At 47.5% G+C, this 27,991-nt stretch overlaps 1 protein-coding gene across 1 annotated transcript; it reads left to right on the forward strand.

Moving 5' to 3' along the window:
* Positions 1-10,168: 10,168 nt before the first annotated feature.
* On the forward strand, positions 10,169-27,524 carry RCL1 (RNA terminal phosphate cyclase like 1). Its single transcript, XM_081176793.1, has 9 exons — positions 10,169-10,429; positions 14,299-14,370; positions 15,072-15,247; positions 16,224-16,298; positions 16,497-16,621; positions 20,049-20,174; positions 21,871-22,027; positions 24,017-24,120; positions 27,321-27,524. The coding sequence occupies exons 1-9, from the start codon at positions 10,294-10,296 to the stop codon at positions 27,469-27,471; spliced, it is 1,122 nt and encodes a 373-aa protein (XP_081032919.1). The 5' UTR covers positions 10,169-10,293; the 3' UTR covers positions 27,472-27,524.
* Positions 27,525-27,991: the final 467 nt, after the last annotated feature.

The following is a 27,991-nucleotide window of genomic DNA, read 5'->3' on the forward strand; positions in this document are numbered from 1 at the left end:
GGGAGGAGGGGGCTTGTTGCCGGATTCTTCAGCTGAGCCGGAGATCCGCTGCTGGGGGTCCCTGGGCCGAGTTGTGAGCACGGCCTGCTGAAGGGAGATCCAGCCGATTGCGCGACGGGGACGGCCGGGGCTCTCCGGCTAGGGCGCGCGGCTGGCTGGCTGGCGAGGGAGCAGGTGGGGAGGGGGAGGGGGTCCTCACTCTCTTAGGAAACGCACCCGCGCGCCCGATTGCCACGAAGTCCGAAGGGTGCGTGTGTGGAATTAAAAAGCAAAAACGAGATACGGGCAGGGCAGGCAAAGAGTTTTCTGCAAGAGGATGGAGGGCAGGTTGAAGAGAAAATCACTCAGGATGAGACAGTCAAATCAGCCATGATAAAATGGGCTCAGGATATTGGGTATAACATCATGTTTGAGGACTGGGAAAGGTTATGGACCACCGGAATGAAATTCACGGCATGTAATGCCTTGAAGGAAAATATTATGAAAATGATTTATAGGTGGTACATGACCCCAGTCAAGCTTGCAAAAATATATCACCTGTCTGATAATAAATGTTGGAAATGTAAGGAGGCTGAAGGGACATTCTTTCACCTCTGGTGGACTTGTCCAAAAGTGAAGACCTTCTGGGAAATGATCTATAATGAGTTAAAAAAGGTATTTAAGTATACCTTTCCCAAGAAACCAGAGGCCTTCCTCTTGGGCATTGTTGGCCAGAAAGTGTTAAAGAAGGATAGAACTTTCTTTATGTATGCAACTACAGCAGCAAGAATACTTATCGCAAAATATTGGAAGACACAAGATTTGCCCACACTGGAAGAGTGGCAGACGCAATTGATGGACTACATGGAACTGGCTGAAATGACTGGCAGAATCCGAGATTTGGGAGAAGAAACAACGGAAGAGGACTGGAAAAAATTTAAGGACTATTTACAAAAACAATATAAGTTGTATGAATGTTAAAAATTTACACGATTCGGAAACTATAGCTTCAGCAATTACCGTATTTTTCGCCCCATAAGACGCACTTTTTCCCCTCCAAAAATGAAGGGGAAATCGGGGTGCGTCTTATGGGGCGAATGCCTGCAATCCTCGCGCGCCCGGCAGGAGGTCCCACCGGGTGCGCAAGGCTTGGGGCGGCAGCCTGTCGCCCGAAGCACGGGGAGCCCTCCGGAGGGCTCTCCCTGCTTCGGGCGAATGCCTGCAAGCCTCGCGCACCCGGCAGGAGGTCCCGCCCGGTGCGCGAGGCTTGGGGCGGCAGCCCGCCGCCCGAAGCACGGGGAGCCCTCCGGAGGGCTCTCCCTGCTTCGGGCGAGTGTCTGCAAGCCTCGCGCAACCGGCAGGAGGTCCCGCCCGGTGCGCGAGGCTTGGGGCGGCAGCCCGTCGCCCGAAGCACGGGGAGCCCTCCGGAGGGCTCTCCCTGCTTCGGGCGAGTGTCTGCAAGCCTCGCGCACCCGGCAGGAGGTCCCGCCCGGTGCGCGAGGCTTGGGGCGGCAGCCCGTCGCCCGAAGCACGGGGAGCCCTCCGGAGGGCTCTCCCTGCTTCGGGCGAATGCCTGCAAGCCTCGCGCGCCCGGCAGGAGGTCCCGCCCGGTGCGCGAGGCTTGGGGCGGCAGCCTGTCGCCCGAAGCACGGGGAGCCCTCCGGAGGGCTCTCCCTGCTTCGGGCGAGTGTCTGCAAGCCTCGCGCACCCGGCAGGAGGTCCCGCCCGGTGCGCGAGGCTTGGGGCGGCAGCCCGTCGCCCGAAGCACGGGGAGCCCTCCGGAGGGCTCTCCCTGCTTCGGGCGAATGCCTGCAAGCCTCGCGCGCCCGGCAGGAGGTCCCGCCCGGTGCGCGAGGCTTGGGGCGGCAGCCCGTCACCCGAAGCACGGGGAGCCCTCCGGAGGGCTCTCCCTGCTTCGGGCGAGTGTCTGCAAGCCTCGCGCACCCGGCAGGAGGTCCCGCCCGGTGCGCGAGGCTTGGGGCGGCAGCCCGTCGCCCGAAGCACGGGGAGCCCTCCGGAGGGCTCTCCCTGCTTCGGGCGAGTGTCTGCAAGCCTCGCGCACCCGGCAGGAGGTCCCGCCCGGTGCGCAAGGCTTGGGGCGGCAGCCCGTCGCCCGAAGCACAGGGAGCCCTCCGGAGGGCTCTCCCTGCTTCGGGCGAGTGTCTGCAAGCCTCGCGCACCCGGCAGGAGGTCCCACCGGGTGCGCGAGGCTTAGGGCGGCAGCGGACTGCTTGCGCGCACCTAGAAGCTTGGGGCGCGCTGAGCTCAGCACGCCCCAAGCTCCTGGTGTAGCGCAGCGATCCGCTAGCCCTGGGAGAGCCCCGCGGCTATCCCAAGGATAGCGGACTGCTTGCGCGCACGCAGAAGCTTGGGGCGCGCTGAGCTCAGCACGCCCCAAGCTCCTGGTGTAGCGCAGCGATCCGCTAGCCCTGGGAGAGCCCCGCGGCTATCCCAAGGATAGCGGACTGCTTGCGCGCACGCAGAAGCTTGGGGCGCGCTGACCTCAGCTCGTCCCAAGCTTCTGGATTAGCGCAGGGGTCCGCTAGCCCTGGGAGAGGCGCCCAGCTCTCCCACGCTAGCGGAGACCTTGCCTGCACGCAGAAGCTTGGGGCGCGCTGAGCTCCGCACGCCCCAAGCTCCTGGTGTAGCGCAGCGCACCTGGGGGGGGAAATAAAATTTTTTTCCTTTATTTCCCCCCCAAAAAACTAGGTGCGTCTTATGGGCCGGTGCGTCTTATGGGGCGAAAAATACGGTAGATTTGGGAAACAGGAAATTATATTTTAAGTAAGAAAAGGTCAAAATCTAAGGTAATACTATGTTTAATTTAAGATATAAGTAACTGATGAAAAGTATGTTAAATTTAGAGGTATAGTATTTGAAAAGTACAAAATAAGGTACGAAACAAGGTAATAATTTGCTGATATCTTTATTATAAAGAATGCAGGGTAAGGGAGATGCGAGGAAGTCCAGTTAGTTATATAAAAAATGTGTTGAATGGTTGGTTTTCTTTTCTTCTTTTTCTTTTTTTCTTTTTCTTGTTCTTTTACTTTTTTCTAACTTTGTATTTGAAAACTTAATAAAATATTTATATATATAAAAAAGAGAGAAAATCCTTTCGCTTTTCTGGGGCGCAGGGAAGTCTCAGAGCCGGAGGTTGGGGAAGGGACCCCCTTTGCTCTGCCCTCTTCTCCCGTCTTAGATTCGCATGGGGGTCCCCGCCCGAGCTTGCCTGGCCACCGGGCCACACAAGGGCCGCGCTCTACGCGGCACACCTTGCTAGCCGCGCAGCTGTCCTCCGCGGCTGCGGAGCGGCCCTGCGCCGGTGCCCAGCCCCTCTGGGCGCCCGCTGCGCTGCCAATGACAAGCGGGCGACGTCGCGGGCGGGGAAGGCGTCGCTTTCTTTCCCGATCCTGCATCCTCCCAGTCTTCCAGCCCTTTTGGGGGTTGGAAGCTCGTCTCGTTCGCCCTTCTCCTTTCTTCACCCTGCGCGCAATTTTCCTCCCTCGTCTCCCTCCCCATTTCTCCTTCCTTCCTTCCTTCCTGACTGACTGACTGACTGACGGGCTTGGGCTCGGGCTCAGGCTTGGGCTCGGGCTCCGGGTCGGGCTCGGGCTCCGGGTCGGGCTCAGGCTCGGGCTCGGGCTCGGGCTCGGGCAGCCACAGCGTCGGCGGTGTTGGCGATCGGCGGCGCGGGGGGATGGCCCTCCCGGGGGAGCCGGCGCTGCTCAATGGGGTTGCCAAGGAGACAGGCCGGCCGCCCTCCTCCCCCGGCCCGGCGCCCCCCGCCGCGCCGGTGCCCGTTATCGAGCTGGTGCGCGCCGGGCACCCTATAAAAGCCGCGGACGCGCCCACCGCCGCCCGAGATTATTGGGGGGGCTGAGCCCCCCCAAACGAATTTTTGAGGGGGCTCGGGCCCCCTCAAGCCCCATGGAGTCGGCGCCTATGTGTGTGTCTAAAGGCAGAGGTGACCCACAAACTGTGGTAACTTATTTTATGAAGAATACCTGCAGATGGTAGTGATCTGAAGAAGGTTACGATCTGCTTTTTCAGAGAAAACAACTGACAGAGCAGCACACAGAAGGCAAAGCTAGACAACCATCAAAAACAACACAAAATGTGGTTTTAAAACTATAGCTAGCTTTTCCTCAGGGACACAAAGACCAAGGGCATCTGAGTGTAGTGTCCAAAAAATTCATAATTATCTGACTTTCAAATAGATCGTATAAGTGACGTATTATTGATATAGCACTCTCTTAATGCACTTTAGTTGTCTGAAAATCCATGGCCGATTTCTCATGGATTTCAGTGGTTTGGAGTTGAAGATTGCAATTGATGAAGGTTAGATCCCAGCGCTGTGTGAGCCGACTTCCACTTACACAACTGTGCCACTTCCTCTCCTCCCCCCCACCCTCAAACATCTGCTCCAGAGGTTTGGCAAAGGGGAGATTCTGTTAAATAAGCAGAAGTCCATTCCACTCGCATGGAGACAACGCTGGATTCAACCCAAAACAATTTCAGCCAGCAAAGTCTCACTCAGCTGCCATAGTTCTGTGGGTCATATCTGATGGCAAATAGACAAGTAGAAGAATCAGGTAGAAACTATAAGAAGATTCAAATGATGAAGTGGCAAGTCCGATATACATCTGCTTAGAACAGGCATGGCCAAACTTGGCCCTCCAGCTGTTTTGGGACTACAGTTCCCATCATCCCTGACCACTGGTCCTGTTAGCTAGGGGTGATGGGAGTTGTAGTCCCAAAACAGCTGGAGGGCCAAGTTTGGCTAGGCCTGGCTTAGAAGAACTAAGGTCCATCACTTTAAACTCCTAGGGGTGTGTGGGTGTGTATGATAGCAGCCGACATGACTTGAAACATCTAGGATGTCAGGGAATGGTCGGAACAGGAAGACAGGGTAGTGTGCACTCAGTCTGATCAGCTTATCTCTGAAGAGGAGAAAGAGGGGGAAGTTTCACCTCACTTGTCTCCAGCAGTTTCAGGAGGAGAGGGAGAGAGAGATATGCTATACCATTTGAAGAGGAATTGCCTAATTACGAGATAGTGGAAGAGGAAGGGGAGGTGAGAGCACAGCCGGCAGAGACGTCCCTGGAGAGTATGGGGGATCCTCCATCTCCACGGGCTCGTCGGTCCCTCCACATCCTAGAACAGAGAAGGCAAAGGGGTGGGACTCCTGGGACTTCCAGGTGGCTAACAGATTGAGATTGAATCCTGACAAGACAGAAGTACTGTTTTTGGGAGACAGGAGGCGGGCCGGTGTGGAGGACACCCTGGTCCTGAATGGGGTAACTGTGCCCCTGAAGGACTAGGTGTGCAGCCTGGGAGTCATTCTGGACTCACAGCTGTCCATGGAGGTGCAGGTCAATTCTGTGTCCAGGGCAGCTGTTTGCCAGCTCCATCTGGTACACAGGCTGAGACCCTACCAGCCCGCAGACTGTCTCGCCAAAGTGGTGCATGCTCTGGTTATCTCCCACTTGGACTACTGCAATGTGCTCTCCGTGGGGCTACCTTTGAAGGTGACCCGGAAACTAATCCAGAATGCGGCAGCTAGATTGGTGACTGGGAGCAACCACCGAGACCACATAACACCGTTCTTGAAAGACCTACATTGGCTCCCAGTACGTTTCCAAGCACAATTCAAAGTGTTGGTGCTGACCTTTAAAGCCCTAAACGGCCTCAGTCCAGTATATCTGAAGGAGCATCTCCACCCCATCATTCTACCCAGACACTGAGATCCAGCGCCGAGGGCCTTCTGGCGGTTCCCTTACTGTGAGAAGCCAAGTTACAGGGAACCAGGCAGAGGGCCTTCTTGCTAGTGGCACCCGCCCTGTGGAACGCCCTCCCACCAGATGTCAAAGAGAACAACTACCAGACTTTTAGACTACATCTGAAGGCAGCCCTCTTTAGGGAAGGTTTTAATGTTAATATTATTATTCCCGTTGGTGCTCAGGATGTTGTTGGGAACGGAAGAGGGGGGCTCAAAGCAGCCAATGTCTCTCTTTGTGTGGAAACATGGATTCCTGTCTTGCAACCAGATGACTGAATAAAAAGGACTATAAAATATGAACGGCTTGTTATTCTTGCCTTTGATGCTAATGGTGGGGCAGAGGACTCTCCACGCCTGACGCAGGACAGCGGTGAGGAATTTGGCCCTCCAAATATCTCCAGATCATCTCAGGTCATCGGACGTGATGTCTGGGGATGATGGCAGTAGGAGTCGGACAACAGCAGGAAGGCAACACGGCTCATAAAAAGAATACTGTTATTTTCTTTAAAAACAAACAAGCCCAGAAATAGATTGTGTGGTTGCTAATACCATTTTGGGCCAATGGAGGTCACTAATTCTCTGCACAAGCATGGTAACTTTGAGTTGCATATAACTTTTAATACCATGTCACTTTGTCTAGGATACATTTTTGTTCCTTCCCATTTCTGTGCCTGAGTCAGTGGTGTCCAAACTTTTTTCAAAGAGGGCCAGATTTGATGAAGTGAAGGGCCCAACAAAAGGCCAAACAAAGTTGTTGACCTTTTTTTTTAGGGTTCAAGTTGTTGAGGATTTTACCCCAGGAAATAAACTGCCACAGGGACCACATTAAACCAACCGGCGGGCCAGATTAGGCCCCCGAGACGGACTTTGGACGTGCCTGGCCTAAGTCTTAATGATCTTATGGCGATAATATGTATATTTTTAATGACTTGGCTAGTTTTGAAATGCTTATAAAATAAATGTGGGCTTTAAATTATAGGCTGAGGAAATCTTTATTTGTTTTAGAAGGTTTTATACCTCACCTCTGGACTGCAAGATCCTTAAGGTGTTTTACAATAGTGAATCATTACAATACACACACACACACACACACACACACACACACACAGAGAGAGAGAGAGAGAGAGAGAGACACTAATACACAAGTTCCAACCCCACACAACCTACTAGCTGGAACCACAACCATAGACAGACACATAAATGCCTTTGTTATTCGAGCCTGAATATGCGCAGCAAAAGCTGCAATGTTTAAATTGGATGACAGACATGAGAGAGCTGTACTTTTTGTCCCAAATGAGGGAGCTGAAAACACATGAGGAGTTACAATAATAGTTCTGTCGTCCTTGTTGTGCTTTCATGTAGCTGTTGCGCTTGTTAGCTTGCCAGAGCTCTCATTGTGATTGTTCCTGTTACTGCAAATGTTCTAAGAGCTGCTGTTGCTGTTTGTACTCATGATATTTTGCATTATAATACTGCAGATGTTACAAACAGTTTTGGGTAGCAGAGGATGGGGCTGCTGGTTGTTATTAATCTTCTGCTTTCTGCCAAAATAGGATTTGGGAGCAGCTGAGACCTGTAAAAACCACCTGCACAAACGTTTTAAAATGAGACACACATAATTAAAATATGCAGTAAAATAACCCAATTAAAGCAGCACAGCAGTTAAAACAGAAGACCCAAGTTGAGAGGGCGAGGGGACACATGTGTAAACAGGTGCATCTCCAAAAGCCCGGGGGGAAATGCCAATACAGATGACTCACTCTTGCAGACACATAACTTGACTACTCTGCGCTTCATGTTAATTGCCTGTCTGATCCCCAGTGAAGCGGGTGGCTGGGGGGGTCCTTTGAACAGTGTTGCACTTGAAGGGGGAAGAGATCTCCATCCATGGAGTTAGATTGGTGATGGCTTCTCCATACATGCTGGGGAAAGGATAATTGTGTCTGCATTTGCATCCAAAGATGTGCATTTTCTGTACAGCTAAAAATCTCTAACGAGAGCCTGGCAGCACTTTGGAGACTAAGCGGTTTTGTTGTTTTATTACAGAATCATAGAGATGGAACGAACCCCTGAGGGTCATCAACTCCCTGCAATGTAGGAATCTCAGCTAAAGCATCCATGACAGATGACCATCCAACCTCTGCTTATAAACCTCCAAGGAAGGAGAGTCGACAACATCCCAAGGGAAACCATTCCATTGTGGAACAGCTCTTATTGTCAGAAAGTTCTTCCTGTTTCGTCGGAATCACCTTTCTTGTAACTCAACGCCATTGGTTCGAGTCCTCCCTCCAGAGCAGGAGAAAACAAGCTTGCTCCCTTCTCCATGTGACAGCCCTTGAGATATCTGAAGATGGCTATCATATCTCCTCTCAGACTCCTCTTTTCCAGGCTCAACATACCCAGCTCCTTCAACCATTCCTCATAAGGCTTGGTTTCTAGACCCTTGATCATCTTGGTCGCCCTCCTCCGCACACGTTCCAGCTTCTCAATATCCATCTCAAATTGTAGCGCCCAGACATGGGCGTAGCCAGGATTTTTGTTAGGGGAGTGGGAATTTTTTAGCCCCAAAAAGTTAATGAGCTACTTTGGGGAGATCATGGGTAGATCCCTCAGAAAAGTTTACAGGGGTACCTTGGGTTACAGACGCTTCAGGTTACAGACGCTTCAGGTTAGACTCCACTAACCCAGAAATAGTACCTCAGGTTAAGAACTTTGCTTCAGGATGAGAACAGAAATCGCACAGCGGCGGCAGCGGGAGGCCCCATTAGCTAAAGTGGTACCTCAGGAAATAGTATTTTGATATGGCAGTAAATTTATGTAAAAAGAATTAAGGAATAAATGGGAAGACGGATATAAAAGATAATGAGATTTTTTACTTTTATTGTAACATGAAATTGTAATCATATTTTTGGTCATAATTGTTATCTTAATAACAGATTGTGTAAATTTCATTTTCTTTCCTTTTCCCTCCTCTCTTAAGTTGTATCCCCTTTTCAGTATTGTTCCCCTTTTTTGTATGTAATAAGCATGGAAATAAAATTTAAAAGAAGAAGAAAAAAATAAAATAAAAATAAAGTGGTACCTCAGGTTATGAACAATTTCAGGTTAAGAACGGACCTCCAGAACGAATTAAGTTCTTAACCCGAGGTACCACTGTATTGAGTATTTTTAATACTTTTCAATATTTTTAAAGGAATTTTTTGGGGGGCAATTAACTCCCTGCACTCCCTTGGCTACGCCCATGTACCCAGAACTGAACACAGTATTCCAGGTGTGGTCTGACCAAGGCAGGACAGAGTGCAACTATTGCTTCCCTTGATTTAGACACTAGACGTCTAAAATGATAGGATTGTTACAGGTAGGTATCCATGTTGGTCTGCCGTAGTCGAAACCAAATAATAATAAAAATTCCTTCCAGTAGCATCTTAGAGACCAACTAAGTATGAGCTTTTGTGTGCATGCATATGTATCTGAAGAAGTGTGCATGCACACAAAAGCTCATACCAATAACAAACTTAGTTGGTCTCTAATGTGCTACTGGAAGGAATTTGTTGTTCTTGTTTGTTTTGATGATAGGATTGTGGAGTTGAAAGAAGGGAGCCCTAAGGGTCATCTAATCCAACTTCCTGGCAATGGGGGAATAATTGAAATTGAAATACTTTATTGTAACTTGTACAACTTGTATACAGTGAGATTGCACAAGCACCCCCCACTCAGCTCTCTTAGTCTTAATTCCTTTCGTTTACTGACACACACACCCCAAACCCGAAAGTCAGTCAGCCTAACAGCCCACGGATAGAAGCTAGATGACTTGCGGCAAGATGAAAGACGGTAGCTATTGCGTCATTTGTGGACCTATTTCTTCTATGGGCAAACTGATGATTATCAAAGTCTGCTGGAAAGCAGGTTCTAAGGCAGCCTTTCTCAACCTGTGGGTGCCCAGATGTTGTTGAACTACAACTCCCATCACCCCTAGCCAGCAAGGCCAGAGCTCAGGGATGATGGGAGTTGTAGTCCAACAACGGCTGAGGACCCACAGGTTGAGAACCGCTGTCTAAGGTGTTGAAGGACCAGGCTTTCAAAGCATTTCATCACTACAGATGTTAATGCGTCGGCCTTTTCTGCTGCGGACGCCTGTCCAGCTCGGGGTCCATCGAGAACCCTGAGATCCTAGTCACAGGCGCTGCCTATGGCACCCTTTGCTGGTAGTCCCCGCTTTGCCATGCTTTGCTAGCACTTCCGCCCTTTTCCTGGCACGGCGCGCCTCCTTCCCTCGCCCCGCCTCCTGCTTCCCCAGCAGCCTCGCCTCCCACTGGCCGCCCGGGCCCTGGAACCCCGCCCCTTCCCCTTTGACCCCGCGACGTCTCGGCGCTCTCTCTTCCTGCTCCAAACCACGTGGGCGATGCGGAGCTCCCTGCGACCATAACAACCCGGCGCTTGCCGCCTGCTTGCCTGTCGGTCTCTCGAGCTCCTCCGCCGGACGCGTCCCCGCCGCCTCTCGCTCTCCCCGGAGGCAGTGCGGAGGAACCGGCGACATGGCGAGCGCCTCGGCCTCGCTCAGCTACGTCGGGTGCAACTTCTTGCGGCAGAGGCTGGTGCTCTCCACGCTCAGCGGCCGCCCGGTCAAGATCCGCAAGATCCGGGCCAAGGAGGAGAACCCCGGACTCCGAGGTGCATCTGCCCTGGGCGAGCGAGGAGGGAGGCGGGCGAGGAGAGGGGCTGCATGGGGAGGAGGAGGAGGGCAGGCGCGTTGGGTGGAGGAGAAAGCAGCAGCAAAACCTAGAGTTGGAAGGGACCCTGAGGGTCATCCAGCCCACCCCCGTGCAGTGCAGGAATTTGCAGCTGCCCCTGACGGGGATCCAGTGCCGGATTTATGTACAGTGGTACCTCGGGTTACAGACGCTTCAGGTTACAGACTCCGCTAACCCAGAAATAGTACTTCAGGTTAAGAACTTTGCTTCAGGATGAGGTCCCATTAGCTAAAGTGGTACCTCAGGTCAATAACAGTTTCAGGTTAAGAACGGACCTCCGGAACGAACTAAGTTCTTAACCCGAGGTACCACTGTATAAGCTAAGCAAGCTATAGCTTAGGGCCCCACTCTCTTGGCCTCCCCCCAAAATGTAAAGGAAAAAAGAAACCTGACTGTGCATTTCCAAAATATACAATAAAAAGCAAATAAAATAAAAACCTACATACAGCAACAGTGTTTTGTGTTGTGTAGGCTCCTATGATGTAGGTAATAGGCCCTGCCATTATCACTGGTTTGCTATTATTATTTCATGTTATAGCAAGTTTCTAAAGACTAGATTATGCGTCTTTGTAAATTGTGTTTCTAAAGGGACTTTTGTTATTGCCAAATGCCAATGTGTTTGCATTATTAAGTTTGTTATGAATAAAAAATCATTTTAAGTTAGAGCTGAATAATTGTTTCACTATTAATATACTTCTTAATTGTATTTCACTATTAATATACTTCTTAATTGTATTTGAGTTCAACAATTACTTTGATAAAATACATATTTGCTATGTGCAAATGGCTTTAGATACCTATTAGGTCCATAAGTTACCATATAGCATATATTCAACACAAAAAACCAGTGACAGTTTCTTGTTGACAAAGGACAGCTGGACATATAAAGGGCCCCGTTACCTTCAGTAGCTTAGGGCCTCATCAAACCTCAATCCGACCTGCACAACCTTGGCATTGTCAGCACCGTGTTCCAGCCAAAGGGGGCAGTCTCTTACCATCATGGAATTGTAGAGTTGGAAGGGACCTCAATGGTCATTTAGTCCAGCCCCCTGCAGTGCAGGAAAATAGCAGCTGCCCATTATGGGGATCAGACCTGTGTAACCTTAGCACTGTCGGGCAGGACGGTTGGGTTCCCGTGGAGGAGGAAGCAGTGGCAGCAAAGCCTAGAATTGGAAGGGACCCTCTTAGCATCATGGAGTTGTAGAGTTGGAAGGGACCCTGAGGGTCACCTAGTCCAACTCCCTGAAATGCGGGAGTCTCAGCTAAAGCATCCCTGGCAGATGGCCATCCAACCTCTTCTGTGAGGCCACAGGTTCTTCTTGTTAGCATTAGGCTGGGCGCTGCAAGGGAGCAGCTGTGCTGTTGCCCGCTTTCACTTAGGCAAGAAGGGTAGCTGGTCTTGGGGTTGTAGGAGGCGGGTGTGCCAGCCTGCTTGGAGGCAAGTCCGAGCATCCTTGAGTCTTTCTTGTATGCTGCTTCCTCTGTGCAGAGTTATCAGCTGCTAGGACAACCAGTTTGTCGCTGCCTGAAGTGAAATTCTGTTTACTGATGCAGAATGCTTTGTCATGATCTGGGAAACACAGGTTAGCCTCTGGAGCGTATCAGAGAAGAGATGTATGAAAGTATAACTCCAGGCATTTTAGCTCTAGAATAGGAAGAAGCTATGCATGCTATGTATCTCCCCATTATTCAGAGAGGACCTAAGCACAAGCCTAACAATTTCTAATCAGAAGTAAGTTCTGTTGAATTCAGTGAGGTTAGGAATGCAGCCCTGGTTTCCTCTTTTTTTCGGAGCTGGTGTGGTGCATCGAGGACAGACTGCTTTGGGTGGGCTTGGCGTCAGATTCTCCCTCACCCATCAGACTCAATGGTTGGCCTTTGGCTAGTTGGAATTACCTGTAAACTTGTTTGGTTTGAATGTAAGATGGGTTGATCTCATCTATACCAGTCTGAATGTTTGGGATGAATGGGGTAGGGATATAAGTGTAAGATTGTGGAAGTCCCGCTAGATTTGACCAAAAGCTCATTTAGCCCAGCTTCTGGTCCACAAGCAGGTCATGAAGGCAGTTTTATTTATTTCCCCAAGGTTTTTATACCATTTGATTGTAATAAAACTTCAAAACAATCAAATAGCAAAAGCCTTCTCTTGCTATTGCCCTCCAGCAGTTGATGATATTCAGTGGTATACTGGCTTCTAAACCCAAAAGTTACATGCAGGCAGCACAGCTAGTATCCGGTGATAGCCTTATGAATGTGTCATAGTATCATAGAATTGTAGAGTTGGAAGGGACCACAAAGGCCATCTAGCCCAACACCCTGCAGGGCAGGAGTCTTTTTCCCAACATGGGGCTTGAACCCTTTACCCTGAGGTTAAGAGTCTCATGCTCCACTGACAGAGCTATCCCAGGTCAAATCCCCCTTTAAAGCCATCTTCAGTTCGTGGCCATTACTACCCACATCTTGTAGCGGTGAGTTCCACACTCAGGGAAGAAACGCTTCCATTTATCTGTCCTGAAATGTCTTCTGTCAATCAGTGATAAATTTATATTAGTGTTGCTGGAAATGAGGGCTAGTTTTGGAAATAGGCATAAAACTGGGACACAGGACCAGCTGACTCCCACAGTCCTTTCCAATTCTGTGAATGGTTAAGGGCAGGCATAGGCAAACTTGGCCCTCCAGATGTTTTGGGACTACAACTCCCATCATCCCTAGCTAACAGGACCAGTGGTCAGGTATGATAGGAACTGTAGTCTGAAAACATCTGGAGGGCCGAGTTTGCCTATGCCTGGTTAAGGGTGTGGGGAACACCATTTTTGTATTATCAGATTTGAGGCTGCACTCAGGGGGCTGTGTTTTTAGATTACCAGAACTGGATCCATTACAGTCCCTCTGTATAGCTTGCTTTTTAGGTTCGTTTAAGGGTTATAGTACAGTGGTACCTCAGGTTAAGTACTTAATTCGTTCCGGAGGTCCGTACTGAACCTGAAACTGTTCTTAACCTGAAGCACCACTTTAGCTAATGGGGCCTCCTTTTGCTGCCGTGCCACCGGAGCACGATTTCTGTTCTCATCCTGAAGCAAAGTACTTAATCCGAGGTAATATTTCTGGGTTAGCGGAGTCTATAACCTGAAGCGTATGTAACCTGAGGTACCACTCTGTTGCCGTTGTTTACACACCCTCCCTCTCATAATAGAAAAGATTTTCCTCAAATATGGACTATGTCCAATCACAGTAGCCAATATGTAGGGAAGCAGTGGGGGACAGGATAAGTGGATGGGTTGGAATTCTGAATTCCCATACAAGTTGCATTGAGTTGGTTCCCCCCCTAGAGCTTATTGTTGAGAACATTGCAGGGTTTAGAAGGAGCTAAATGATCTGCTACTGATTCCAGCATGACTTTACCTTGCTCTTTGGGAGTCTCCCAGCTTATATATCTGAGTTTCTAACTCTGCACTGCTCCCATAACACTGAAAAAGGGGCTTGCAGATCAGGCCAGCACATGTTTACCTGGAAGAAAGCCTTGCTGTGTGTAAACTGGGCTGGCGTTCAAGAGTTTGTGCAGGATCGCAGCCTTGCGTTCAGTCGGACAAAATTCTTACGGTTCCCTCGGCTACCAAATTGGGACACATTTTGCTCTCTCCCATCTACTTTTAACGGCACGGTTGGCAAACTGGTTAAAGAGTTTAAATGGGGAAAATGTTTTGATTGTAGCACATTGCATGTTGTTGGGATTTCCTTAAGGTTCTCGGAATAGTGACTGAACGCTAAGCATCTCTGTTTCTCTGACAGATTTTGAAGCAAACTTTATCCGGCTGATTGACAAAATAACCAATGGCTCTAGGATTGAAATAAACCAAACAGGTATTTATGTATCTATTAACTACTTGGCACCATCACAGTGTAATGTATAGCACTTTACGGAGTGCAAGAGAGCATAGCTCTTCTCCCGGAAGTTAACTGTCTTAAATTTGAAACGGGATACTCAAAGGGGAGGGGAGGCAGGAAGCCGGGAAAGTTCCTGCAATTGTTTCAATGGCTGGTAAAAGTAAAGGGACCCCTGACCATTAGGTCCAGTCGTGGCCAACTCTGGGGTTGCGGCGCTCATCTCGCTTTATTGGCCGAGGGAGCCGGCGTACAGCTTCTGGGTCATGTGGCCAGCATGACTAAGCAGCTTCTGGCGAACCAGAGCAGCGCACGGAAACGCCGTTTACCTTCCCGCTGGAGCGGCACCTATTTATCTACTTGCACTTTACGTGCTTTCGAATTGCTAGGTGGGCAGGAGCAGGGACCGAGCAACGGGGGCTCACCCTGTTGCGGGGATTTGAACTGCCAACCTTCTGATCGGCAAGTTCTAGGCTCTGTGGTTTAACCCGCAGCGCCACCCGCGTCCCATTTCAGTGGGTTTAAAAGGGTCACCAGGCATCTCCTTCAGCAGGTGTATGTAATAATCACTTCTATATCATGGACCTCCAGGGTTGGGCAAGCCCAACTACTGGCTTATGTCAACCTTGTTATAGTCATGGACAACTAATGCGGAGAATGTTTTCCGTGCTCTTTGAAAGGTACCACTTTATACTATCAGCCTGGCCTGCTCTACGGGGGTTCACTGGAACACGACTGCAGCCCCAACCGCAGCATTGGGTATTATTTGGAAAGCCTGCTGTGCTTAGCACCGTTCATGAAGCACCCTCTAAGGATTGTTCTCCGTGGTGCCACCAATGATCAAGTGGATCCTACGGTAAGTTGTGAATCGTCCCAAATGTCAATGGTGTTTATATGTTTCCAAGTTCAAAGTGTCCGTGCTGCCCTTGAAAGCCCTAAATGGCCTCGGCCCTGTAGACCAGAAGGAGCGTCTCCACCCCCATCGTTCTACTCGGACACTGAGGTCCAGCTGCAAGGGCCTTCTGGCGGTTCCCTCACTGCGAGAAGCCAAGTTACAGGGAACCAGGCAGACGGTCTTCTCAGTAGTGTCACCCTCCCAGTGAAACACCCTTCAGATGTCAAGGAAATAAACAACAATCTGACTTTCAGAAAACATCTGAAGGCAGCCCTTTTTAGGGAAGCTTTTAATGTCTGGTGTTTTACTGTGTTTTTACTATTCTGCTGGGAGCCGTTCAGAGTGGCTGAGGAAACCCAGCCAGATGAGTGGGGAATAAATAATAAAATTATTAGGAGTGAGATGGTGGGAAGAGTGGAGGGTGGCTGCGACAAGAGCAAGGAGGAGTCTGGGGGAAGAGAGCTTGGTAAGTCATTGATTTGTGGCCACATAGGCCCCTTAATTTGGTCCCTGAGGATTGGGGGGGGGTTGTGCCCCCACACCCACACTCCGCTCTTGTTTGGTCTATAATGGCAAATCCTTTTACTGTGTCCATCTCATTTAACACGGAGAAAGGGAAAGAGTCTGCCACTGGGAGTGCTGCGGGGATAAGAGACCATGTTCTGTCGATGCACCGTAGTCACAGCTCAAGGCTGTTCTAACTGAAACGGGTTAATGGAGAAACTGAAAAAGGAATTGTTGATTATGAATCCAAAGTACATGTAATTGAACCAATTTCTGGTGCTGTGTTGCTTTTGGCAAATCTAATCACCCATCCCCCCCCCAACCCATTGTGAATTAAAAACTCCTTCTCAGAACGAACTTTTAATTGGTTGGGGTGCAAAGATTGTTTGTGTTGTCTTCTAGTCAAGAGGCTTTCTCACTGAATATCTTTCAGGTGGATTGCCTTAAGGTGACAGCTCTGCCTTTATTGAAAAGATTTGGAATCGACGGTGAAGAATTGGAATTGAAGGTAAGACCTCAAATTACTATTTCTAGGAGTTCTTATTCATATCGAGTGTGCTAACCTTTCTCCCTGATTTGAATGAGCTTTCCTATACATTGTGGCAGCTGCATTGCCTTGCTAGAATTTGTCTTCAAATGTTGTTGGATGAAAAAGCCGGAGCACTTAAAAACCTTACTGCTTAAAATTCTCATTTATTGTTTTCAGATCGTGAGGAGGGGCATGCCCCCCAAAGGAGGTGGCGAAGTGATATTCAGTTGTCCTGTTAAGAAAGCATTGATGCCCATTCAGTACGTTGATCCTGGCAAAATTAAGCGCATCAGAGGTGTGGCGTATCCTTCTTGAAAAGTTTCCAAACTGATTTCTTTGCTTGCCTTACACTGTAAGGGAAAGAGTTAGGCTGCAATCCGAATATCCACAGACCTGAGTAAGCCCCATTGACTCAGTGTGGTTCCCTTGCAAATAGATGTGTATTAGATTGTGTGGGTAGTAAGGCATAGTGTCGTATGCACAACTGACGCACAGTGCCAGGATGTGGATGGTGGAGCCATGGTAGACGTGGGTGACGCTGTGGTCCAAACCCCTGAGCCTCTTGCACTTGCCAATCAGAAGGTCAGCGGTTCGAATCCGTGCAATGGGGTGAGCTCCTGTTGCTCTGTCCCAGCCTCTGCCAACCTAGCAGTTCGAAAGCACGCCAGTGCAAGTAGATAAATAGGTACCGCTGTGGTGGGAAGGTAAACAGCGTTTCCGTGCACTCTGGTTTCCGTCACGGTGTCCCGTTGCACCAGAAGCAGTTTAGTCCTGCTGGCCACATGACCTGGAAAGCTGTCTGTGGACAAACGCCAGCTCCTTCGGCCTGAAGCGAGATGAGCACCGCAACCCCGTAGTCGCCTTTGATTGGACTTAACTGTCCAGGGGTCCTTTACCTTTTACCTTTACCTAGAGCAGTCTGAACTCCTTAGCCACGGGGCACAGAGTTTTGCTTTATTTTATTTTATTTATTGAATTTATACACTGCCCTATACCCGGAGGCCTCAGGGCAGTTCACAGAATAAAATCAGAATATAAAACCACAAAATACATAATGAAAATAAAAACAAAAACAACCCAGTAACCCAACACCCCACATATTTTAAAAGGGTATAGGATGTCAATCAGATTAACGAAAGGCCTGGTTAAAAAGGAACGTTTTGCCTGGCACCTAAAGGTGTATAATGAAGGCACCAGGCGAATCTCCCTGGGGAGAGCATTCCACTGCAAATTAGTGCATACGTATGTGCTGTTCGGATGCATGCACAGTGTGGAAATAAAGGCTCAAAAATTGCTAGCCCAAACGCTACATTTAGTGGCCCCACCTGTTCAGGCATACCTGTTTTAAGCATTTTGTGATCTAAAAGGGAAAATAAGAATCCGCTTTGTTTGCTGATTCGTAACTGCCCTCTGGTGATAAGGTGAGCTGTGGCGAACGGTGCCGTCCTAACCATGTCTGCTTAGTAAATCCTCTTGAGTTCTGTGCATAAATGGGAACACACACACCCCAGCTCTTTCTCAGCCTCCGCTTTTGTTGCAAAACAAAACTGTTTCCTACCAGCTTTCCTTCCTCGCTCTATTTAAAGTGAAAGCTAAAAGTCCACGGGAACCTGTCACTCTTTGCTGGAGTTTTTGCTGAATTGACACGTGGGTTAAACTGTCTGCCGTACCGGTCAAGCAGTAAAACCAGGAAGTGCAGAAGAAACCACCCAGTGGTTCGTCTCATCTTTTACTCTTGACACTCTCCTAATCCTTTCATGTGTAGGATCTTCTAAAACTCTGAATTCGGGGTGGGGATGGCTACATACACAAGCCCCCAACCCCCAACTTATGTTTAAGGTACATGCTCAGAAAGATAAAGATTATACCATTCTTCCTTGCTGAAGGAAGTTGTCACTCCTTTTTCCATGTTGAATTGGTTGTTGCGCTGTTGACTAGCCCTGTGGTGTGCTTAGCCCTTTCAAGCAGGTGGGTGGGTGGGTTGGAGAGGGACTCAGTAAAAAAAGGTGTTGCATCTTCCTGCAATCACATGATGCTGCCCAAGATACATTCAGCAGACCCTTTTGACCATGGGTACGCAAGCTAAGGCCCGGGGGCCGGATCCAGCTCAATCGCCTTCTGAATCTGGCCTGCGGACTGTCCGGGAATCAGTGTGTTTTCACATGAGTAGAATGTGTCCTTTTATTTAAAATGCATCTCTGGGTTATTTGTGGGGCATAGGGATTTGTTCATATATCTTTTTTCAAAATATAGTCCGTCCCCCCCACAAGGTCTGAGGGACAGTGGACCAGCCCCCTGCTGGAAAAGTTCGCTGACCCCTGCTTTTGACTATGGAAAGTTAAGTAACACTTGCAAACCATCCAAACTCACAAGTAGAGTGGCAGATGAAAATGATGGACTTTGCAGAACTGGCGAAGCTGATGGGAAAAATCCGAAACCAGCACAATCAAGTATTCCAAAAGGACTGGAGTAAATTTATACAATATTTGAAAGACCATTTCAAGCAATTAATAACACTAGTAGGGTTATCTGAAGGCTTGTAATGAGAATATGTTTACCTTTCTACGTTTATTTAAATTTTGAGGTATTTTGTAGTGGGTTGTATTAGAATTGGAAAATATATACAGTGGTACCTCGGGTTACATACACTTCAGGTTACATACGCTTCAGGTTACAGACTCTGCTAACCCAGAAATAGTACCTCAGGTTAAGAACTTTGCTTCAGGATGAGAACAGAAATCGTGCTCCGGCGGCACGGCGGCAGCAGGAGGCCCCATTAGCTAAAGTAGTGCTTCACGTTAAGAACAGTTTCAGGTTAAGAACATAACTCCGGAACGAATTAAGTACTTAACCCGAGGTACCACTGTACAGTGGTACCTCGGGTTACATACGCTTCAGGTTACAGACTCTGCTAACCCAGAAATAGTACCTCGGGTTAAGAACTTTGCTTCAGGATGAGAACAGAAACTGTGCTCTGGTGGCACAGCAGCAGCTAGATGCCCCATTAGCTAAAGTGGTGCTTCAGGCTAAGAATGGACCTCCGGAACAAATTAAGTACTTAACCCGAGGTACCACTGTAAAATGTTGTGATATCAAGGTTACTTTTGAAAGCCAAGAGGTGGGAGGGAAGGAAGTCGATAGGCTTTAAAGAGCCAAAGAAGTAAAGTGGATAATAATGATGTGAGTATATTGTTTAAATGGAAAACTAATAAAAATTATTTTAAAAAAGCAAAATGCACAAGCAGGAAATGTGTTGGAAGTCCTATTCTGGCTATGAAGGACTTGGTCACAAATTTATTGACAGCTGCATGAATTATTATAGCTAGGAAGTGGAAGAGGCAAGCAGAATATAAAATGGAAGAATGGTATAAAGAGGTGTGGGATATTGCTGTTAATGATAAATTAACATGTGCCATTAAGGTTAGATGGGGAATACGCAGGAGAAATGATTTCAGAGGAGATATGCTTGTAGAATTTGTACTGTTAAAACAGAAAGGAGTCAGACCATCACAAGAGGTGTTGAAATTTTGGGAGGTTGGATAGTTATAATGGAATGGTCTTGGTGGTGGGGCGCACGTTTTTATTTATTTATGATTATTTGTTAAAAATAAAAAGGATGTATAAAATGTAAATAAATATAAATAAAATAAGGAAGTCCTCTTCTGTATACTGGCCTGCTTTTGTGTTAACGCCTTTTTCTATAAGAAATTCCTTAATTTCATAAATCAGCTATTCGGTCAGAGTGTCCCCGCAGATTGCGAACCGAATTGTGGATTCTGCAAGGAGCATCCTGAATAGATTCCTACCGGATATTTACATCTACACAGACCATATGAAAGGGACAAGCTCTGGGAAGTAAGTTTTCCTAATAATAATAATATTTTATATATGCCTCCACCCAGTATTCTTTAATAGGCCATTTATTTGTGGTTTACTAATATAATGCTTACTTGAAGGAGGAGGGGTGGAGGTGGGGGCAGAAGGCAATCTGGTAATAACAATTTTGTAGCATTGATACAGCTCAATTTGCAGTTTTCAAAGCCTCTCAGTAATCTTTGCAACAGTTCTGCGAGATATCACTCTATCTGTACTGTAGGTGAGGAATTAGTGAAGTTCGGGGAACAGTGGCCTGTCATAGGCTGAACTGCTGAGTTTGTAGATGAAATGGGATTGCAGCCATAGACCCTCCTGGCTTCCACTCTCACAATGCATGAGTGTTTCATTGAGCTTCACTTGGTCCACCTGACCTTCTGTGCCTTCTGATCACAACCAGCTTTTGTAAGGAAGGAAACCCCTCCTGAACTCTGCCCACCCTGCTCCCAAACTCTACAACTTTCGGGAAGAGGATACTTACATTTCCACCCATACTTTTGTAGCAGGTTGTTCAAGAGAGAGTTTGCCATCCAATGGACTTGGAAATTTCTTAAGGGCAGCTTGTTCAGCTCTGCCTGTCTCCTGTTGTTATTGACCTTTATTGGCCCAAGCTATCAGTCTCCTTTTTACACCTCCATCCCAAGTGCGCTTCTTATTTTTGTTGTTGTTGTTTAGTCGTGTCCGACTCTTCGTGACCCCATGGACCAGAGCACGCCAGGCACTCCTGTCTTCCACTGCCTCCCGCAGTTTGGTCAAACTCATGCTGGTAGCTTCGAGAACACTGTCCAACCATCTCGTCCTCTGTCGTCCCCTTCTCCTTGTGCCCTCAATCTTTCCCAACATCAGGGTCTTTTCCAGGGAGTCTTCTCTTCTCATGAGGTGGCCAAAGTATTGGAGCCTCAGCTTCAGGATCTGTCCTTCCAGTGAGCACTCAGGGCTGATTTCCTTAAGAATGGATAGTTCTGATCTTCTTGCAGTCCATGGGTCTCTCAAGAGTCTCCGCCAGCACCATAATTCAAAAGCATCAATTCTTTGGCGATCGGCCTTCTTTATGGTCCAGCTCTCACTTCCATACATCACTACTGGGAAAACCATAGCTTTGACCTTTGACGGACCTTTGTCGGCAAGGTGATGTCTCTGCTTTTTAAGATGCTGTCAAGGTTTGTCATTGCTTTCCTCCCAAGAAGCAGGCGTCTTTTAATTTCGTAACTGCTGTCACCATCTGCAGTGATCATGGAGGCCAAGAAAGTAAAATCTCTCACTGCAATTACTTGCCCTTCAGGTCCTGTATTGCCCTGATATCAAACCAAGTGGAAAGACCTTTGCTATCTCACAGCATGCTCCAAGTGAGCTTTCTTCTCCTGAAGCTGGAGCAACGATCTAGGACCAAACTCGGTCCCACTCTGGCTCCTCCAAAACCTTGGCATGGCCATTGCTGGGCTCAGTTAGACAGGCCTGGTGCAAAACAGTCAAGGGGTCAAGGAGAACGACCAGGCTCAATTGGGTGCTGATGGGAGTAAATGTCGCTGACTATTTTATACCAGAACGTTAATTTTTTACATGTAAGTTTAGGCTTTGTTTTTCTTTAAGCAACAAGCAGGCACCTTCATCACGGGATTTTAAAATGAAACAATTCCTTTCATTCCACCCCTGTGTCCTGTGTGCTTTCTTCTTTCAGGTCCCCAGGTTTCGGCCTCACTCTGGTTGCAGAGACAACAAATGGTACTTTCCTCAGTGCTGAGTTGGCCTCCAGCCCCCAGGGACAGGGCGCAGCTGTGCTCCCGGAAGACCTGGCCATAAACTGTGCAAAGCTGCTACTTGAAGAGATTCACAGAGTAAGTAGCTGTTTCGTTTTCGCTCCCTGAAGAATTGTGGTGGTGTCTCATAACTTCATTTTACATCTTTGCATTAGGGAGACTCTTTCTCTCCACGCTGCCCAGGTTGTATTCCTTCTCCAGATGGCGAAAGAAAACCTGCGCTGTGTGTAATGTATTTCTCCTTAATGCAACAAGTGATCTTGGTCAGAAATAGGACTCTTCTTTAAGAGGTAATTAGAGCCCTTCTCTGGTTTCGAAAGACTTCGCCCCTTTGATTAGGAAGGTTGTAGGCCGCAGAATCATTTTGTTCTTGCTGCTGATGCACCCTGCGCTAAATGGGTTCCTGATCTGTTAGTGGTCAGCTCGAGTCATTGGATATGCCAATGACTGTTTTACTTCCTAATGAGAGCTGGAGAAAGAGAGGGGCCTTATTCATGGTTGCCTAATGGACTGTAAGGCTCAGGATAGAGTTGGAAAGCCAGTGTCATGTTTCTTTCTACGCTCTTCCTGAGTGCATCTGAGGTCAAGAAAACGCATGCCCCAGAGGTGGGAATGCCGACCTATTAAAGAATTTTGGAGTGAAATATATGAAGAAATCAAAAAGATGTTTAAAATATCTTTTAGTAAAAAACCGGAAGCATTCCTTTTAGGTATAATCACAAACGATATTCCTGAGAATCAAAGGAAAGTATTCCTCTAGGCGACAACAGCTGCCAGGATGCTCATAGCAAAAAATTGGAAAGGGAGAAAAATTCCATCAATGAAAGAATGACAAATTAAATTTTGTGAATATACATCTGGCAAGACTCACCAACATTCATAAGGGGACAATCGGACCAAAAATTATTAAAAGAATGGGGATGTGCTAAAGAGTATATGAAAAACATTGTTCTGGAGTAAGTATATTGGTATGTAACGGATGAAGCTTTGCAGGGTTAAAGAAAGAGAAAAATGGCGCAAAAAGTATAAAGATGGAGGTAATCTACATTAGACACAACAATTTAGAAAGAGTAAAAATTTCGAGGTCTTAGAACAAAGGAAGTCAATATGTGTATATGGACGTAACGATTAGAATGATGATATGGTTTTATTTGTAGATGTGTGTTTTTTGTTTTGTTTTGTTGTTCTTTTTTCTCTTGTGTCCCCCCCCCCTTGTTTGTACTGTTTTATTTTGGATTCATTGTTTGTAATTTTTGTTGTAATTTTGCATTTAAAATAAAAAAAATTAAAAACAAAAGAAAGAAAACGCATGCCACAGATTGGGCTGGTGGGTTGGTCTTGCAGAAAGGAATCTCTCTATCTCAGCATATGATGGAGCTACAGTGGTGCCTCGCAAGATGAAAAGAATCCGTTCTGTGATTCTCTTCATCTAGTGGTTTTTTCGTCTTGCGAAGCAAGCCCATTGAAGGATTAGCGGATTAGCGCTATTAGCGGCTTTTAGTGGCTTTTAGAGGCTTATCTGCTGATCGGATCAGCTGATAAGCGGCTTAGCGGCTTAGAAAAAGGGGGGGGGAGGAAAAAAAACCAGCAGGAACTCGCAAGACATTGTCGTCTTGCGAAGCAAGCCCATAGGAAATTTGTTTTGCAAAGCACCTCCAAAACGGAAAACTCTTTCGTCTAGCGAGTTTTCCGTCTTGTGAGGCATTCGTCTTGCGGGGCACCACTGTATTTCCACTTGAACCACCTGTCTTGGTTGACTTGGGCTGCCGGGTGCCTGTACCCACTTCCCGGAGGGTAAATCTGTTAGAATGTGATGGAGTAGGCATACATGGGATTGGGCAGTTGATTTCTTTGGCCCTACAAATTCCTCTGCTTTTACACACAAATTGGTCCCAATACTGATTTCAAGCACCTTTTTTGCCGTTGGGTTCATTGAATGCATGTTATCTTTTTGACCCTTGAAATGCAGTTTGTAGCTGTTCTGTGGTTTTCCCTCCCTCTTCCCCTTTTCGCCCATATTTTCCGGTTAAGTGCAAAGCTTAATTATTAAATGGTTTGCGTTTGCAGGGAGGCTGTGTGGATTCAACAAACCAAAGCCTCATTCTTCTCCTCATGACCCTTGGGCAGCAGGACGTCTCCAAAGTCCTGCTAGGACCTCTGTCCCCATACACGTAAGTCCTTTCTATTCCCCCCCCCTTGAGAAGGAATTACCCATCTCTGTTCAATTTGCTAATTCCATAGAATAACAGATTTTGTTACTACTGTGAATGCTTAATTTGTAGCTGCGAAAGGAACTTCTTCAAAGCCCTCAGTGCAGTGTATTAGGTAAAAAGATAAAAAGTAAAGGACCCCTGGACGGTTGAGTCCAGTCAAAGGCGACTATGGGGTTGTGGCACTCATCTCGCTTTCAGGCTGAGGGAGCTGGTGTTTGTCCACAGGCAGCTTTCTGGGTCATGTGGCCAGCATGACTAAACTGCTTCTGGAGCAACAGGACACTGTGACGGAAGCCAGAGCACACGGAAACGCTGTTTGCCTTCCTGTCGCAGTGGTACCTATTTATCTACTTGCACTGGCGTGCTTTCGAACTGCTAGGTGGGCAGGAACTGGGACTAAGCAATGGGAGCTCACCCGTCACGGGGATTCGAACCGCCAACCTTCCGATCGGCAAGCCCAAGAGGCTCAGTGGTTTAGACCACAGCGCCACCCGCGTCCCTTTACTAGGGGTCCTTTACCTTTGCAGTATATTACCTGTTGTCTGATTTTAGGAAAGCCAACAGATGACTTGCTCATCAATCCTCCACGTTTCCAGAGCTCTGAAACATGCTGCGGCAAGTAATGGGCACACTAGCTGGGTGCTTGTTTTCTGGCGTAACCTCTGGGCCATGGTGGTGATGGTGATGTTGATGATTTTATATGCCGCCCATCTGACTGGGTTACCCCAGCCACTCTGGGTGGCTTCCCACAATTTATAAAAACCGCAATAAAACGCCAAACATTAAAAACTTCCCTATACATGGCTGCCCGCAGATGTGTCCCAGAAGTTGGATAGTTGTTTATTTCCTTGACATCTGATAGGAGAGTGTTCCACAGGGTGGGCGCCACTACTGAAAAGGCCCTCTGCCTGGTTTCCTGTAACCTCACTTCTTGCAATGAGGGAACCTCCAGAAAGCCATCGGAGCTGGATTTCAGTGTCCAGGCTGGACAATGCAGGAGGAGATGCTCCTTCAGGTATACAGGGCTGAGACCCTTTATACCAATAGCTGTGGCATAGAAGGGCTAATATTTTGGACCGTTTAATCATCTTCTCTGACTCGATTTGCGAAGATTGAAAAGAAACTGCCAGGCATCCCCTTTTGTGTTTGGGAGGAGGAATGCGAGTGTTTAAGCATTTGGCGTAAAGCTGTCTGTGCAAAGGAAAAGACCCGTTTTGATATTGGTGGAAGGAGATGTCAATATTGGGAGATGCAGCTCCTGCTTTCTTTGCAATTGACCATTTCCAGCGGAGAGCTTGCTGTGGTTTCTTTGCCTTGCATGCTGGCTTCTGCATCTATTTTGGAATTCTGTTAGTGTTGGGAATTCCATTCCACCCTTTGCTGCAGATATGTGGATTGTTACATGTCACATGCCTGTTTACATTCCAGCACAGATTGCTGGCATGAGAGGAACTTCCGCTCTGTATTGCTTTTGTTTTCAGTCTCTCCGAGAAGGCGGCAAGGAGAGAAGCCATGTTTTCTTTGTCCTGATTTATGTATAATAAATGTGTAGTTAAGTATTGAGTCCACGCCTCAAGCCTCATCTCTCCATATGCCCCACGGAGAGCCTCAAGGTCCATATATAGCAACACCCTAGTGGTCCCTGGCCCTAAGGAAGTTAGATTAGCTTCAACCAGAGCCAGGGCCTTTTCAACTCTGGCTCCGGCCTGGTGGAACGCTCTGTCTCATGAGACCAGGGCCCTGCAGGGTCTGATTTCTTTCCGCAGGGCCTGTAAGACAGAGTTGTTCCGCCTGACCTTTGGCTTGGAGCCAATTTGATTCCCTCCCCCTCTTTCTTTTTTCTTTTCCTTTCTCCTCCTGTGATGAGGCTACATTTTAATATTTTAATGTATTTTAATGTTGTTTTTAAGTTGTATTCATTCAACTTGTTTTTATTATTGCTTGTTAGCCGCCCTGAGCCCGCCTTGGCTGGGGAGGGCGGGGTATAAATAAAAATTATTATTATCTGTTGTGCAGTTTACACTGCTGAGTAATGTGTGCTCAAGACTGCTTTGCTTGAGTCACAGACGCATGTCGGAGAAGATGACTGATGGATCTCTGCAACGGCAAGGCTGAGAGGGTAGCCAACTGGCTTTTCATCCCCCGGTTCTGACAGTTAGAACAACTAGACTGTGAACTGTCCTTTTTCGGTTATCATGGTACCGGTGCTGTATGTGTGAAAGGTACAGTACTGTGATAACTGAAGAATGATGGTGCCATCGCAATGACATGGGTGCTGTGCTGGGAAACTACTGCTGGACCTTGGCCTCTGACCTTGGAAGCCAAAGGGGAGATCTTGTGATTGGGGTGGAGGGAGACCAGAGAGAGCCTGTGTTACCAACTGATGAGTGGTAATCCAGAAGTTCTCAGACATAACACTTGGGAGCGGTATGCAATCAGCTGGGGATGCCTTTGGTAGCAAAGATGACCAAGTGATCTTTCCTGTGTTGGCAATGAGCCTATATAAGGAGCAGAGGTAGAGCAGGGATTAGCCAGCGGGAGAAACCAAGTTGCAAATTGTCAGGATCCGGTGTCGGTCAGCAATAAAAAGAAACCCACCAGTGTCAGCAGGGTGGGTTTGATTTAAATGAAATCGATTTAAATCCCGATTTAAAACACTAGTCAGTAAGACTTGATTTAAATCATTTTTTTTACAGAAAGACTCATTCTTACTGGTATAATGTTAATATTTACAACCAGATGAAGGTTTCATTTTTGGAATAATAAATTTTCAGAGTAGTTTTTACAGTTACATCAAAAATTACTGATTTGGTTATGCTATTAGAAATACATAGATGATAATTGTGAAATTATCGTGAGGTCTAATAAGTTAGCTGGTTATATTAGGACAACTTATGATATAAGTTTGTCAGCTCCAGCCATCTGTTTGCATAACTAAATCAAATGCTAATTGCGTTGTGTACTTTTCTGTGTGTACTAGACTTCCAGTTTGCTCAATATATAGAATCTTGGAAAAGATTTTTTAAAAAATAAATCGTGTGTATCCCCCCCCCCCCCCGGTTATAAATTTCAGGCGTATCTGTTGGCATCCAGATGTTGCCCACGTTAACTTTTGTGTAGGTTAAGACGTTCACTTTTGCTTTTTCTTCCTTTCTTAGAATTGAGTTTCTGCGGCATCTGAGAAGTTACTTCCAGATTATGTTTAAAATCGAAAGCAAACCGTCCGGCGAAGAACGCAAAGGTGGAGACAAGGTCTTAATGACATGTGTGGGCATCGGGTTTTCCAATCTTAGCAAGACGGTAAAATGATGTGCCTGTGGATTTTTGTATGATTAAACTAATTCCCTTTTTGTAACACAGAAGTTATCGGCTATGTTTGCAGAATCAAATTAAATCTGGGAAAGGGCCATGGTTCAGTGGTAGAGAGCAGCTTTGGGTGCAGAAGGTGCAAGGTTCAATCCCCGTTATCTTCAGGTGAGTCTGGAAGAAACCCCGTCTGAATTCCCGGAGAGCTGCTGCCAGCCAGTGTAGGCAGTATTGAGCTAAATAGGCCGATGATGTGACTGCATGCGATGCAATTTCCCATGTTCCATTCTCCTTTTGTAGGAGTGAGGAAACAACAAGGAAGCCAGTTAACAACACTTCCTGATGCTTTCGAACCAGGAAACATTCATGGCTTCCACAAAAGTCAGAACGGAAAGCCGTCATCTGACGTAGGCTTCCAGTCAGAGGAGTACCTAAAGGTTGGTGAAACCAGCCTCTGCTGGGGACGCTGGTCTGGAGGGTCGGGCATGCAAAAATAACATATCAGACTGGATTGTACGATGTA

Source organism: Podarcis bocagei, assembly GCF_964188305.1.
Source record: "Podarcis bocagei genome assembly, chromosome: 17".
Lineage (NCBI taxonomy): Eukaryota > Metazoa > Chordata > Lepidosauria > Squamata > Lacertidae > Podarcis > Podarcis bocagei.